The sequence below is a fragment of the Acomys russatus genome, chromosome 1 (genome assembly GCF_903995435.1).
Source record: "Acomys russatus chromosome 1, mAcoRus1.1, whole genome shotgun sequence".
Classification (NCBI taxonomy): Eukaryota; Metazoa; Chordata; class Mammalia; order Rodentia; family Muridae; genus Acomys; species Acomys russatus.
Genome location: NC_067137.1, coordinates 96,801,173 through 96,816,219, shown reverse-complemented (window position 1 = coordinate 96,816,219; position 15,047 = coordinate 96,801,173). Strand labels below are relative to the sequence as shown.

At 46.7% G+C, this 15,047-nt stretch overlaps 1 protein-coding gene and 1 long non-coding RNA gene across 2 annotated transcripts; both read right to left on the bottom strand.

The window, feature by feature from the left end:
* Window positions 1–2,985: 2,985 nt before the first annotated feature.
* On the bottom strand, window positions 2,986–3,522 carry LOC127192382 (uncharacterized). The gene is made up of 2 exons (XR_007830944.1): window positions 3,420–3,522; window positions 2,986–3,169 (listed from the first exon to the last, which is right to left on the bottom strand). It is a non-coding gene; the product is annotated as an uncharacterized LOC127192382 (long non-coding RNA).
* A 2,194-nt stretch (window positions 3,523–5,716) lies between these two features.
* Window positions 5,717–12,353, bottom strand: Cipc (CLOCK interacting pacemaker). Its single transcript, XM_051149649.1, has 3 exons — window positions 12,208–12,353; window positions 7,317–7,486; window positions 5,717–6,762 (listed from the first exon to the last, which is right to left on the bottom strand). The coding sequence occupies exons 1-3, from the start codon at window positions 12,341–12,343 to the stop codon at window positions 5,869–5,871; spliced, it is 1,200 nt and encodes a 399-aa protein (XP_051005606.1). The 5' UTR covers window positions 12,344–12,353; the 3' UTR covers window positions 5,717–5,868.
* Window positions 12,354–15,047: the final 2,694 nt, after the last annotated feature.

The window sequence follows — 15,047 nt, the reverse complement described above, 5'->3', positions numbered from 1 at the left end:
AGCAAGTGACAGTCTTTCTCAGGCTGAATTCCATCACAGGCTTTGCATGCACCAAGGCGGCCTTGCTCTGCACTTCTTCCACACAGCGATCTCAGGGTGATACATCCTGCTCTCATCTGAAGTGCCAGAGATAAAAGCTGCAAGAGCCAGGACACACAGGTGCCCCGTCTCACTGTGCTGCAAAGGCAACAGCCCTCTCTCTTCTTGACTCATCTCTTTCCGAGCAGACAAAAGGTCGACACCCAAAGGCAGCGACCAGAATAAAGGCATCACAAAGCGCCAATAGCATCTGTGACTACACAACCCTGACAGTGAAAATGTTCACTCAGTCTGCAGCTCTTGACAATGCATGAAGAAACATCATCCCTGGTTGTGGGAAAAGAAGTCTAAGAGGAAATAAAAAGCCAACTGACACACTCTAGAAAGACAACAACAAAAAGTTACACCTTTCATCTCTGGACTATTTGCAGATAACTGACCAGCAAAGATCACAATGTGATTTCATCCCCAAACGCCCTTATTTTTAGCTGATAAGAATTTGTTTGAGCCAGGCAGTGGCAGTGCACGCCTTTAATCCCAGCACCTGAGAAGCAGAGGCAGTCTGAGTTTGAGTTCAAGGCCAGCCTGCTCTACAGAGTGAGTTTCAGAAAAGCTAGGGCTACACAGAGAAACCTTGTCTCGAAAAACAAAAACAAAATAAAGCAAGTAATGTGAGGCTGGGGAAACAGCTGAGTGTGTAAGAGTGCTTCTACACAAGCTTGAGGCCTAAGTTCATATCCCCAGCACCCACATAACGTGCAGCCATATGCACCTATAATCCCAGCACCCACTTAACGTGCAGCCATGTGCACCTATAATCCCAGCACCCATGTAACATGCAGCCATGTGAATTTATAACCCCAGCACCAGTGGGTGGTGGAGACAGGATTACTGAGACTTACTGCTGGAGCTATGGAGCTCCAGGCTGCAGGTTCAGTGAGTGACTCTGTCTCAAGGGAATGAGGCAGAGCAGGACAGAAGAGGACATCTGAGCACACACCTACAAAGGTGTACATACAATGTATACATCGCATACACACAAGTAATTCCTTGTTTGAAAGACGACGGATGGAACTCATTATGGAGAGTGCTTGTCTAATACACAGGGCCCTAGGCTCAGTATACAACACATAGATGATAGACGATAGATAGATAGATAGATAGATAGATAGATAGATAGATAGACAGACAGACAGACAGACAGACAGACAGACAGAAAATGTGTGTGTGTCTCACTTGGCAAATGGGGGCAGGAAGGCCATAAGTTCAAGATCAGTCTGGGCTATATAGCAAGACATTTCCTCAACACAAGGCGGGGGGGAATGAATGAAGTGTTTTGTTGCTGTCAGACAGTCTTGCTGTGTAACCCTGGCTGTCCTGAACCTATTTACCGAGCTGGTCTCAAATTCACAAAGATCCACTTGCCTCGGCCTTCCTGAGTTTTTATATGGGAACGTGTGGATCTGCGGGTTGCAATCTGGTACTTATAAGAAAGGCAAAAGCAGCAGACTGAGAGCATGCTTGTCCAAAGCCACACACTGGAAGTAAAGTCTGACTGGACACTAAGATGTAAAGCCGCCTCACTAGACCACAGGCAACCCATTTTCTAAGGTCCTCAGGTCAGTTCTTTTTAGTCTGTTGATCTTATGCAGCTACAAATCTTTCCTGATAATAATAATAAAATTTAAAAAGCGCATCTCATTTACTTGTGTGTGCTTGGGGCAAGAGTGTACGTCCTGTGGTGTACATGTGGAGGCCAGAAAACAACTTTCAGGGGCCAGTTCTCTCCCTCTGCCATGAGGCTCAGTGGTCAGCTCAGGCCATCAGGTTGTCAGGAAGTGCCTGTACACACTGAGCAGGCTCGTTGACCCACAGCTACAGACCTCACAAGAAGCAATGCTGAGAAGAGCCTTAGGAAAAACTAACGCTTTATTATTCAGCCCAGAGGCCAAGTGACTTATCCAAAGTCACCAGTAACAATAGTAGGTATGGAGGGGGCTTCAGCTAGCACCATGGAAAACCAAAAATGAAATAGAAATGACACACAAACGCCAAACATTAGTCTCTTTTGCTCCAGGCTATGAACTGTGGACACTTCCAAGACGTGGCTTAAACAGGGATGTTTACAAATTGCAGCCCTGGAAGCCTGGCTGCATCCTCACATGTGGTGGGGTCGGGAAAGAGGTGCAAATCAAAGACAGGGCTCTCCCCAGCCTCACAGGGTCCACCTTTTATGCTCGCTTACTTTTCTGGATGCCACTTCTGCAGAAAGACTGTCTATTTCAGAAGTGCATTCTTGAGCCATCTTTACCCATTTTAAATTCATTTTAGTGGCCTTCAGCCATGTTAAAGTCACTGAGACCACCATGTGGGCCAGAAATCCTTCTCCAGGCCCTCATGCTGCCAACCCCACAGGTCTCTTCATGGAAGCAGGGCTTGTTACACCCCCAGCATCAAGCATGCCAGGAAGCAGCTATCCCTGGAAGGGGAGGCAGGGAGGACATCTCCCCGTAGGGAGCACAGAGGAAGGCTGAGACACGTTTGCAAAGGACGCCTCTGTAGGAGGACTTCAGTTACTTCATCTCAGTATATAACCATAACTGTAGCTAGTTTGTCATTTGAAAGTTCTGTGACATGTCAGGTGGAGGAAGCCACGGGATGGTCCTCTCACTCCTCCACCTCCAGCATTTAAAAACTTCCAAGCATGGCAGACACAACACTGAAAGCCCCAACAGCCAATATCCAGCATCCAATTCCATATCCCAAACAACATAGAATGATGTTTGAAACCTCTATCAATCCACGAGTATTCTGGATTTCTTTTAGGGTTTTCTGAGGAAGTGGGTGGGAGGGCACTGGTGTTGGGTAGAACCCAGGGCCTCACACATGCTAGGCAAGCACTCTACCAATGGCTACGTGCCCAGGCCTTAGAATTTATAGACGAAATAGTTTTCAAGTAAGTGACTTTTATTTTTTTTTTTCTCTGACATTTCACAGTCAATTTCTACATAACTTCACACTTTCTTAAAGGAATTCACATTTGGTAAATAGTCTCTACCCTAAGGAGGATGGGACTGGGGAGCCACTTCAGGATATGTGCAAGAGCAACTTGTCCGCTGAAGGAATCATACTAAAGAAAAGTCAGATGATACTATAATCAATAAAAAAGTGTAGTAAATTACAAATGATGTTAAATTCTATAACCAATTCAGTCAGGAGCATGTCTAAATGTGTTTCGATATTGCCAATACAACCTGACAAAGGTTCTCCTATAGATTAGTCTGAGCTAAACTTGACTTCTCACCTTGGGAAAACAACAGCCCTGCACAATGCTTCAGAAAGGACACACAGCATGCACCACTAAGGCCATTGCTACTTACAGCCTTGGGCAGCCAATGAAGATCCTTCCGGTCCACTCCAGGCTTCCTCCAAGTGCTGGTCTGGCCTCTGACTTCAACAGACGGCTCCTTCTAAGATCTAGCTTCTCTACTGGAGTCCGTCTGCTTCCAGCTCCACCAGGAACAGAACACACCGCGCTAACAGCCTAGAGACGCTCAGCTGTGCCTCTAGGATCACAGAGGACCAGTGACTGGGATGCTAGCCCTCCCACCATTCGGCAGTGAGCATCTATGGTGGTTTTCATCGTCTTTTATGGAGAGAGGAAGGGAAATGAAAACCCAAAGCTAAGAAGAAGAGTCCAAGAGGCTTACAGCCCCACAGAGGGCTTTTCCAGAGGAGTACATTTGGTTCTCAGCAAGAGCTCCAGGCCTTCTGACACACGCTAAGACTCACGGCTGGGGCCCAGGCTGTTCTGAATGCACCTGTCTCTACAGCTTTGCTGCCAAACATTCTGCCAAAGGGGACACTTCCTAGTGGAGTGACTACGATGCCATATAGTCAGGGCAAGGCTAGTGTGCCCAGAGACACTGGCTCTGGTTTTGGAAGCTCTTTCAGAAAGCAAACAGTGGGTAATAATTCTGTGTTGATCAGAGAATAAAGAGATTTTTACCAAGTTGATTATTTTTAAACCAGTCATATCTAAATCATGTCTTTATGAACACAGTAGAGTCAACTTGAGTCTTAGAATTTTTAAACTATGTTAGAATTGCAACCAACTACCTAATAAATGTGACCCTTAACTCTGGACCTAGTAAAGCCCCGAGAACATTCTCTCTGCAGAAAAGACAACACTGTCATGAACAAAGATTTCCAGGAGGATACAAGCCTCTCACCATTTAGACACGTAGTTGCCAGCCCAGGAAGGCTGAAGAGAAGGCATCATATGGAACTCCTCTCTCTCCACCCTCAAAAAGACACATGACCGTTCGCTCTGTTGACCTACTGCTCCACGTTGGCCCCCCTCACCACAAGCCATGGGTGAGAACCCAGATGTAAAAACGGGGAAGGATCCTTTCTGATTTTTGTGGCCTTGGAGTTTTACTTAACTCAAAATTTATAAGCACAATAATTTTAATTTCTCCCCTCATAGAAACAGGTAGGTAAGGTGCAGACAGGAGCCAGCAGAGGGTGCCTTACACCAGACTCTGAGGAACTACTGAAGCCATCTCAAGTTTTTGATTGTTTTGCCTGGTTCTGATGTTGATGATAGCTTGGGGTTTTGTTTGTTTGTTTGTTTGTTTGGTTTTGTTTTGTTTTTTGTTTTTGTTTGTTTGGTTAGTTTTTTGAGACAGGGTTTCTCTGTGTAGCCCTGGCTGTCCTGGACTCCCTTTGTAGACCAGGCTGGCCTTGAACTCACAGCGATCTGCCTGCCTCTGCTTCCTGAGTGCTGGGATTAAAGGCGTGTGCCACCACGCCCAGTTGATAGCTTGTTTAATTTCACTTATTTATCGTGTGTGTGTGTGTGTGTGTGTGTGTGTGTGTGTGTGTGTGTGCGCGTGCCCGTGCACACATGTGTGATGGGCAATTTGTAGTAGTTGGTTCCCTCCTCCTACCGTGTGGGTTCATGGGATCAAATGCAGGGTGCCTGGTTTGGCAGCATGCATCTCTCAGCAAGTCCCTCTGGCAGCCCTGGCCCAAGCTTTTTAGATCTAAGCAGGTTGTGCTGCTTCAAGCATGAATTAACAAAGCCTTCCAGCTAGCGACCAAAAGGCTGGCTTCTTTGACCCGTTAACCAAAAGGCAATTCACCACATACAATTCCGATGGCACTAAATCCATTACAGACTTTAAAATCTCAAGCATTTGCCCACTTGTGTGAGTGAGATCTGGTGTACGGTCAATGTATGAGTCAGATGGCTTTGCCCTTTCTCTCTTAACTTTCAAGTGTGAAGAACAAAGCCTTATGTGGTGACATGCTTGCACCCAGGCACCTGTGCCCAAAGCATTTTAGGTTTTGCCAAACAGGCACGACGCCTGGTAGAAAGCAAACACGTCCTCTTCTTTTTCTCTGTGACTAAGACTCTTGAGGGAGGATCATGAAGGGATCCTTAGGTCACCTACTCCTGGGTTGACAAGTGTCATTCTGTACACTCATCTGTGTCACTGATCCTGGAGAGTGAGGAGGAGGATGGAGGATGGAGGATGGAAGAGACTCACACAGTCATCTTTCCTTCATCCCAAGATCCAGCTAAATGCCTGCAGGTTAAGAAAAGGGGGACTCAGATGCTTCCAGTCAGAGGTCCTCAGAGGAACTTAAACACACTGAACCTGTACATCAAGCACAGATTAAAGACAGCAACCAGGGACTGGCACGTGGCTGTGTGATTGAGTTTAGAAAGAAAAGCTCTTAAATAAGCAGTGGAAAACAGGTGTAGGTAGTAATAGCAAAAGAGTTAAAAGAACCACTCAAATGACTGAAAACGCCCCTGTGCTATATGTCTGGGTGGTCTGATAATGCGTCTAGGTCACTGCCTGAATGGCTGGACCCAGATGTTAGTGAGGCCTGCAACTTGGCCCATGCCTGAGGAGCCCTGCTCTTGGTGGCCTCTATGAACATCTGGGTTTGCTCCTTCAGTTGGTCTAGTTCCACCTGAGTTGCTTGGTTCTGACGAATCAACTCCTTGGTTTTCAAAGTGATTTCCAGCAAACCCGACTTGTGGAGGACCACTAAGGTATTCTGAAAGCGCCTGTGTTTGTTCTGCCTCTGCTCTGAGCAGATGTCTGGGCTGCGGCAGAGGTGCTCTGCGGCCCACAGCGCTGAACTGTAGCTGGCTGACAGCGGGGAAAGCGGGGAGCTGCTCTCCAAGCCATGCAGAGTGCTGTCTGATGCACACACAGGACTGGCGGGTGAGGCGAATGTCAGGCTGGGAGCTTTAGCCACGTGACTGCTGGACACAGGTTGAAGAGGCTGTGGACTTCCACCAGCACCCAGGGAGGGCACTCCTTGCAGGGCTGAGTCCTCGGTGAGTTTGGAGCTGGGTGGGGCCGGAGTGGAAGGACTAGACAGCATAGGGCCAGTCTTAGTGGGCTCGCTGGAAGACAGGCCTGGCCCCAGTCTCTCCGTGCAGATTTTCTTCGGTTCCCTACTTGTTCCTCTTTCTTCTGAGCTGAGGGAAAGGCCCCTTTTGCCTGGGTGGGGGGCTATTTTGGTGTAAGAATTTAGAATGGGCAAGTAGTTTCTGGACTCTGACTTTTTCTCACTGGTACGGCAAGGGCTGACAGGAGACGGCACAGGCGGATGGAGGACAAAGAGCTGCGGTTGTGCTGAGATCACTTCAAAGGAGGGCTGGACAGTCCATGACTGGAGCTGGGATGAGCTGCCGCCCTGAAAACAGAGGAAAGCGCACTCAGAACGGACAGTGCAGCTTCCAGCTTCCACCCAAGGCAAAGAGGGCAGATGCCCAGCTACGGCTATTTCGGGTGTCATGCCCCCCTCAAGCACAGGGAAGCCCCTTGTTGAGATCGGGGGGGGGGCCTGGTGGGGAAGTAGTCTGAAATCCACTTTCATCTGTATAGTATTTTTAAAAAAAACAGAACAAAACAAAAGCAAACACAATTTTTTTTTTCCTAAAGGTGAAGGAATATCTAGGGTTGTTTTTTTTTTTAATTCTGTCTCCCTCCCTTCCTACCCCTTCTCCTCTGTGTGTGTGTGTGTGTGTGTGTGTGTGTGTGTGTGTGTGTGTAAAAGTGTGTATGAATTTTAGTATAAGTGTGTGTATATGTGAGCTCAGGGGCCCTCAGGTCAGAAGAAGATATGGTAGAATCTTTGCATAACGTGCCTGCGCATGCACACACACACACTTAAAGAGGGAGTGTTTGCACTTGGGAAGCTCAGAAACTTTCAGCTGCAAAGACTTGGGGTTCCACGGGTCTCCTCACCTGCTTGACCAGCACATTCTTCATGACGACCATAGGGGACAGCGTAGGGAAGGCATTGTTTGCAGCTTTAGGGTTCGGCCTCCGCCTGTCTTCTCTGTTCCAGCCCAAGGCGCTCAGCATGTCCTCTGACTCCATCTGCTCTGCAGAGCTCAAACATTCTGAGCTCCCATCTGGTGGGCAGAAAAACGGTCAGTTCACCTGGGCTCTCAGCTAGTGGCTCTTAACTCCGCTCCTAAGGAACCATGGACTCCTTAAAATAGAAAGGAGCATCCTTCATAGGTGTTTCTGTGAGTTTTCGGAGACTGGACATTTCACTGGATGTTCAATAACTATCTCTCCTGCTCGACAAGCCTAGCTGCTCTGTTTGACTTTCTTCCTAAGTCCTAGAAAGCCTGCTGCACCGGGGCTCTCAGCAGAGCACTCATCACCAGGTCACTTGAGAAGTGAGCTGAAGACAAGTTAGAGGATCACTTTTATTTTATTATTTTAACAACTTTTTGTTACATTTCATATGGGGTGTGTGTGTGCATGCCACCCTACACGCGTGGGGTCAGAGGACAAGCTATGATGACAAGTGACTTTACCCACTGAGCCATTTCACCAGTGCTAGATCATTACTTTTAAAATCTGTTTTTGAGTAGTGAAGAGAAAGTATGAGCCAGGCAGAATTAAGATCTTCAGAGGCTCTGGAAACCATAAGATACAATTAAAGTATAAAAAGCAAAGCCAATTAAAATTTGTATCCATGCTAAAATGAAAACAGCTCTGTCCTGCATCTTCTGATGTGAATAGTTAGTGTTAACTTAGCAGAATGTACAACCGAGGAGATAAAGCTCGAGGCATACCTGTAAAGGATTATCTAGGTCAAGTTTAGCCCCTGAGAAGGCTAACTGGCATGGGAAGACTCCACGGTGGTGGGACCACACCCTGAGCAGGGGCCCTGACTATACAGATAGAAGGAAGTTAGGCGGACAGCACCAGCCATTGCTGTCTGCTTTCTGACCAGGTGTAAGTGCATGAGAAACCACTTCAGCTTCCCGCTGCCATGACGGACTGTGAGCTGACACAATGCCTTTCTCACATCAGTTGCTTATGTGAGCGTATTTTATCACAGTGACAGGGAGAGAAACTTAAGTCATTTGTCAAAGCTGAAGCTAAACTGTTGGTCTCTGTTGTCCCCTGCCACCCTGTTAAGTACTTTGCTGAAATCCTGCACAACAGGGCATAAAAGGATGCTGTTATAGTTTGCATTTGAAGTTTCCCACGGGCTCATGTGCTTGATCCCCAGCATGTGGCTCTATTTTGATGGCTATCGAGGCTTTAGGAGGTGGGACTTGGCCGGCGGATGGAGACCTGGGAACAGGCCTCTCCTGGTTATACCAGGCTCTGGCTCTGGCCTGCTTTCTCACCTCCTGCTCCACTGTGCACATTTCTACCTCCACAATGGAGCTACTCCATTGTACCTTCCACCTCAAAGGACTGACACCATCTGAAGCTATGAGCAGCATAAACCTTCCTGTCAGGTATTTTGGTTATAGTGATGGGAAATAATACAGATGTTCTCCCTATGTAAGGGCTGGAGAGATGGCTCAGAGGTCAAGAAGTCCTGAGTTCAATTCCCAGCAACCACATGGTAGCTCACAGCCATCTATAATGAGATCTGGTTCCCTGTTCTGGCCTGCAGTTGTACATGTAGACACAACACTGTATATATACATAATAAGTAAATAAATATTTTAAAAAACAAATAAACAAATCTTAAAACGAACATAAGACTAACAATAGTTTCTTTGTGTTTTGCAATAGAAAGTATACAAAGTCAACAAAGCAGTGCTCTAACAATTCCAAAAGTGGGGAAGTGATCAGAGAATCCAGAACGTGAGCTGTCTATAAAACTACAGTCCTGTCTTGTTCAAAGATGTCAATGTCACAACAGCCAAGCATGGTGGAGCACACTTTTAATCCCAGCGCTCTGGGAGGCAGAGGCAGGTGGATCTCTGTGAGGTCGAAGCGAGTTGGGTCTACAAAGCCAGTTCCAGGACAGCCAGGATTCTACACAGAAAAACCGTGTCTCAAGAAACCAAAAAACAACCCCGCAGTTCCCCAGAAAGAAAAGATGGGAAAGCTATTCTGGATTAAATAAGATTAAAAAGACAGGCTTCCTCCCTGCAATGCACATTCCTCAACTGGATCCTGGATCCCAAACCAAAAGGCAATGACAAATAGCTATAAGGACATTCCTGCCGGGGGTGGTGGTGCATGCCTATAAGCCCAGCACTCAGAAGGCAGAGACAGAGGCAGGCAGATCACTGTGAGTTCGAGGCCAGCCTGGTCTACACAGAGTCCAGGACAGCCAAGGCTAAATGGAGAAACCCTGTCTCAAAACACCAAAAAAAAAAAAAAAAAAAAAAAAAAAGCCCGCAGTGTTTTCCATGCCGTTGACCTTGTTTTATACACCCCACTTTCCGGGCCCTTCCCTGGCCTCAGTACCAGACTCTCTAAGAGGGCGTGGCGCGCCTGTCTTTGACAGCCACTCCAGGTGAGCTCCATGGGGAGGCAAGCCTGGCTAGCAACTACTTCAGAGGAGGGGACCCCGAATGCTGCAGGCTGGCTCGCCCTGGGCAAGACACTGACTCCTCTATTCTAACCCTCGGTCAGTGCTGTCCCTCCCTGAGCAACAGTCTATTTATAACTTAGCTTCTCAGTCAGCGTGCTAGTGAGACGGAAGCGCACCAATCTGAGAAGGGGAGAGGCCTAGATTTTCTAACAGCGTCATTTGCCACTATAAATTAGTAGATCAGTAACATGGCTGGATTGTCTGCGGAGTCCGGGTAATGCCTGCAGATACCTGGGTATTAGTCTTTCCCTAGAGAAAGCCTCATTCCCAGGACAGTGAGTCCTAATGCCCTGGTATCACCCTGAGAATCTTCTGGAATAACGATATTGGCACTAGCTCAACATTTAGGGTAGTTCAAGCCACTACCCTCAGACCTAGAACAAAAGAAGAACTTCAGCACAAAATTAGAAGGCTCATGGGGGCATGCAGCTAACTCTTTTGCGAAAGGCTCAGGACAGCTAACAATGAAAGTTGCTCCACTATCATTTTTCCTTTTTTGATTTTTTTTTTTTTTTTAAGATTTTTAAGGTCATATGTGATGGTGCATCCAAAACTCATGGTCTCAAAAAAAATCCCACACTTGAGAGGTGGAGGTAGGAGAATCACTGTGAGTTCAAGGCCAAGCTGGTCTACATAGTAAGTTCCAGGATAGCCAAGGCTTCATAGAGAGACCCTGTCTCAAAAAAAAAAAAAAAAAAAAAAATCAAATATTAGGTTTGATTGGTTTAGTTGGTTTTTATTTTTTGAGATAGGGTCTCATCATGTAGCCCTGACTGGCCTGGAATTCACTCTGTAGACCATGCTGGCTTCAAACTCACAGAGCTCCACTTGACTTTACTGAGTCCTGGGTTAAAGGCATGCGCCAAGATTTCCAGCTCAAAGATTTGTTTATTTTCTTTTATGTGTATGTGTGTGTGCTTGCTTGTCTGTCCGTATTTGCATGCATAGATGAACAAGCCCTCAGACCCCAGAAGAGGGTGTCAGACCTCCTGACACTAGAGTTACCAATGGCCAAGAACTACCTGACGCGGGTGTTGGACACCGAACCCAGGACCCCTGCAAGAACACTCAGTGCTCTAACTGCTGAGCTACCTCTCTCTAACCCCCTGTTCTATTTTCTTATCTCTAATAGAGTTTACAGTTGGGCCAAGTGGCTCACAGTCCAAACACTAAACATATAGTTACTAAGAGGAACTGTTAGAAGGAAGGGACTTTTTTAAAAGTACAGCAAAATTACTTTTTAATCAAGTGTTATCTTTAAAAATGATAGTCATTTGCCGGGTGTGGTGGCACACACCTTTCATCCCAGCACTCGGGAGGCAGAGGCAGGTGGATTGCTGTGAGTTCGAGGCCAGCCTGGTCTACAAAGCAAGTCCAGGACAGCCAAGGCTACACACAGAGAACCCCTGTCTCAAAATAAAAAAAAAAGATAGTCACTTACCACATAAAGATGGTTCAGCCACTGACAGACCACACGAGATGATGACTACATCATATAGCCAAGTATGTAACAGGCTATATCATCTAGGTTTATGAAAGTGCACCCTGGTGTTTACACAAGAGTAAAAATCACATAGGTCCAGGACATACATGATACATGACTGTGTTACTTTTAACTGACCTTCCCATTGTTACATAGCAACAAGATACAGCAGTATTTTTCTTTTTCCCTGCCATAAGAAAAGGAGTTAACATAACAGAATTCTGAGTATTTTTTAAAACACTTGTCTTTGAGACAGGATCTCATATAATTCAGACTGGCCTTGAACTCATATGTAGTTAAGAATGACATTGACTTTTGTTCCTCCTGTTCCTGCCTTCTGGTGAGGGGATTACAGGCGTGTGCCAGCACGCCCAGTTTTATGAAGTGCTGAGGCTCCAACCCAGGGCTCCCTGCATACTAGGCAGGCACTCCACAACTGAACTATATTTCCAGTCCATGTTTAAATATTTTTCTAGTAGCTACAGTGTGTGTGTGTGTGCCTGCTTGTCTGCCTGTATTTGCATGCAAATGTAGAATTGAAAGTCTAAATCAAAATAGAACATCAAATTATTTTTTCAGAACTAACCCCATGGTACTGAACTGTGATGGATATCTGCCATAAGACACCAGAATTACCAGCATCCTGGTTTTCTGAATTACGATTCTTAAGAGCTCATATAGTTCTTCATCCTGTGCGCAAAAGCTTGTTTTTCTTACACTAATGAGTTTCAGGGAGGAAGGTTTTCATGCAAACCATCCAGTGGAAGGCAGAAGAATAAGATATTGTTAACCTGAAAAGCCAGAGTCCTTGTCTGAGTCAGCAGCCACCACGCCAAGTGGTCGAGCTGCTTTTTTCATCTCTGTGGCGCGGCCTGGCTTGGCGGAGAGTCTTCTGGGGCTCTCTCTGGCCGGGCCCTTCCTCTCCATGTCTCAGCGGCTGGGAAGCAGGGTCACAGGTCACCTTTGCATATGGATTGCTGTATGAAAAACAACAGTTACATAAGAAGTCACTACCTGGTGAGGGACCCAGTGAGCCAACCGGCGAAGAAAGTAGAGACAAAGAAAGCTTCAGCCACACCTCTGCGCTCTCAGCTGGCCAAGCTTCAAGTTTACTAAACAGAATGGTTTCCTCCCAAAAGGAGGCTCATCCCCTTGTTGCCCCCTAATTCCACTGCAAATTCAAGGCATACAAACCATACAGTGGAAGCTTTGTGAGCCGCTGACAAAGGGACACTTGATCAGGCATTTTGGAATGGATAACCAAATGAACTCTCCCTCCTCCTGGACAGAGGAGAGGTAACATCACCCAGGAGGGTGTGCTTTCCCAGCAGACATCTGTGACTTGTGACCTAGCGCCACCTCTCACAGTTCGGGGGTTTCTCAAATAAGCTTCTCAGTTCTCAGAATACAGTACCGAGCAGAGTGCAACTATACACACACACTTGGTTTTGTGTGCGTGTATACACATTTGTATGAGCACACACGTGTCATGATACGTGTGTAGAGGTCAGAGGACAGCTAACAGGGCTTGGTTATAGGCATCCACCTCGTAACTCCTGAAGATCAAATTCACGTTGTCCGGTAGCAAGCGCCTTTACCTGCTGAACTATCTTGCTGGCCCCGTATATGCCACTTTTTTAAAAAAGTGATTTTTGTTTTATGTGCATTGGTGTTTTGCCTGCATGTCTGTCTGTGTTAGGGTGCGAGACCCACTGGAACTGGAGCTACAGACAGGTGTGAGCCGCCATGCGGGTGCTGGAAATTGAGCCCAGGTCTTCTAGAAGAGCAGTCCGTACTCTTGATCACTCAGCCATCTCTCTATCTCCCTATACACTTCTTTTTGACTTACACAGACACACAGACACACATACACACACACACACACAGACACACAGACACACACACAGACACACACACACACACACACACACAGACACACACACACACAGACACACTTAAAACTTTTACAGGCTTGAAGGCACAGCTCAGCAGGAGAGAACTTACTTGGTATACTTAAGGCGTAAGTATTTAAAAAGTGCTTTCGGCAGTGCGCTGGAAGGGCACTCAGCAGTTAGGAGCACTTGCCAATGTTCCAGGTTTGATTCCCAGCACCCATTCGCCATTCCCACATGGTGGCTCACAACCCCAGCCCTGTGGGATCCAATGCATTCTCTGGCCTCTGTGGGCACTAGGCACACAAGTGGTACACAGACACAAGTATGTCTATGCTTGCAAACAGAACACCCCCACACATAAAATAAATGAAAATGTAAGATGCAAGTGCTTATATGTTGCATAAAGGTATGTAACATTTGTTGCTGTTAATGTTACTCGAGTTTCACACTCTCCTCCTCCTCCTCCCTTGTGATCCCATTTTATAATGCAGGAAGGTGAGGCACAGATACACCACAGTCACTCATTTAGAAACATGTATTTTAAAAAGTCTCAAGTGTTCCCCATAAACTGGGCATTGCGCTAGACTGAGGAGAGAATGTGAATAGAATGACCCGTGTTTGCGCCCTTCCTGGAGCTTGTGGTCTCGAGAGAGGAGTAGCCATACAGCTGATGATTACTCTGAGCTATGAAGGACTTAAGCTAATGGTCTTGAGCACCAGGGTAGCACTATGTGGCCAGAATCTGGAGGCTGGGGAGGCTAAGTGAGGTCAGAGGTTATATAGGTGGGCCGTGCAGTTTGTTCCAAACCAACATGAGGCTGAAGGGAGAAAAAACTTGGCATGCTTAGCAGTGGCCAAGGAGGCCAGAGCAGAATGCTACGCACTGACGGTGGGAGTGGGGTCAGAGATGGGAGGGTAGACACACAGGACAGACGGCAGTGCCTTGGAATCACGCATGCTGGAAGACTATGGGTAGCAACTAAGGAGCATGGGCATGGTGGCACACTTCCAGGACTCAGGAGGCAAAGTTAGGTGGAGCTCTGTGGGTTCGAGGCCAACCTGGTCTATATAGTGAGTTTTAGGTCAGCCAGGGCTACCTAGTGAGATCTTGTCTTAAAACAAACAAAAACAAAGGACACTTCAGGGATATAGAAAACGGGTGCCACCAAGAAAATCAATGATAATGACACCAGGTAGGTGTAGGCAAAGCCCAGAGATGTTTTAATTCACAATCCACTTAGGACTCCATTCAGCTGTGCTGGGTGAAAATCCACTCCTCAGCCAAGCAGCACTGTCCCTGAAAGACCCCAAAGTGCCACGCCAGAGCATTTCCGCTAGTTCCAGACCTAGTGAGAAATACTAGAGGGAAGACTCGCGGTACAGGGGAACACGAGATGTGATTCTGTGCACTCTTGAGCAGGCTCTTGCTCACAGGCTTATAGACACACGCAGTGGACTAAAAGGACACAAACTGACCGGAAAGATAGTAGTTAAGTCTTAAACACAATCCTAAGCAAAAGTCATTTTGCCCCACATCTGACTCATTTAAGAAGGTTTGTCAGCCTTGTCCAGTTCATGTCAAACCACTCTTCCCCAAGTCACATGCTTAACCCTCCGCACACAACAATAAACATTGACACTGTCACATCTTACAGAGCACTATGCAAATGCAATGTCTCTTTGTCTGACAGCTACGATGGTTGATAGCCTGGACAATCCTGTGTAAAAGGCAGACA

What these genes read in the sequence shown, in the direction of transcription:
- Cipc (XM_051149649.1), bottom strand. Translation starts at nt 12,343, where the DNA reads ATGGAGAGGAAGGGCCCGGCCAGAGAGAGCCCCAGAAGACTCTCCGCC. An exon ending in CAAGGACTCTGGCTTTTCAG is followed by an intron (nt 7,487 to 12,207) that starts GTTAACAATATC and finishes TCTGCCCACCAG; the next exon opens with ATGGGAGCTCAGAATGTTTG. An exon ending in AGAATGTGCTGGTCAAGCAG is followed by an intron (nt 6,763 to 7,316) that starts GTGAGGAGACCC and finishes CTCTGTTTTCAG; the next exon opens with GGCGGCAGCTCATCCCAGCT.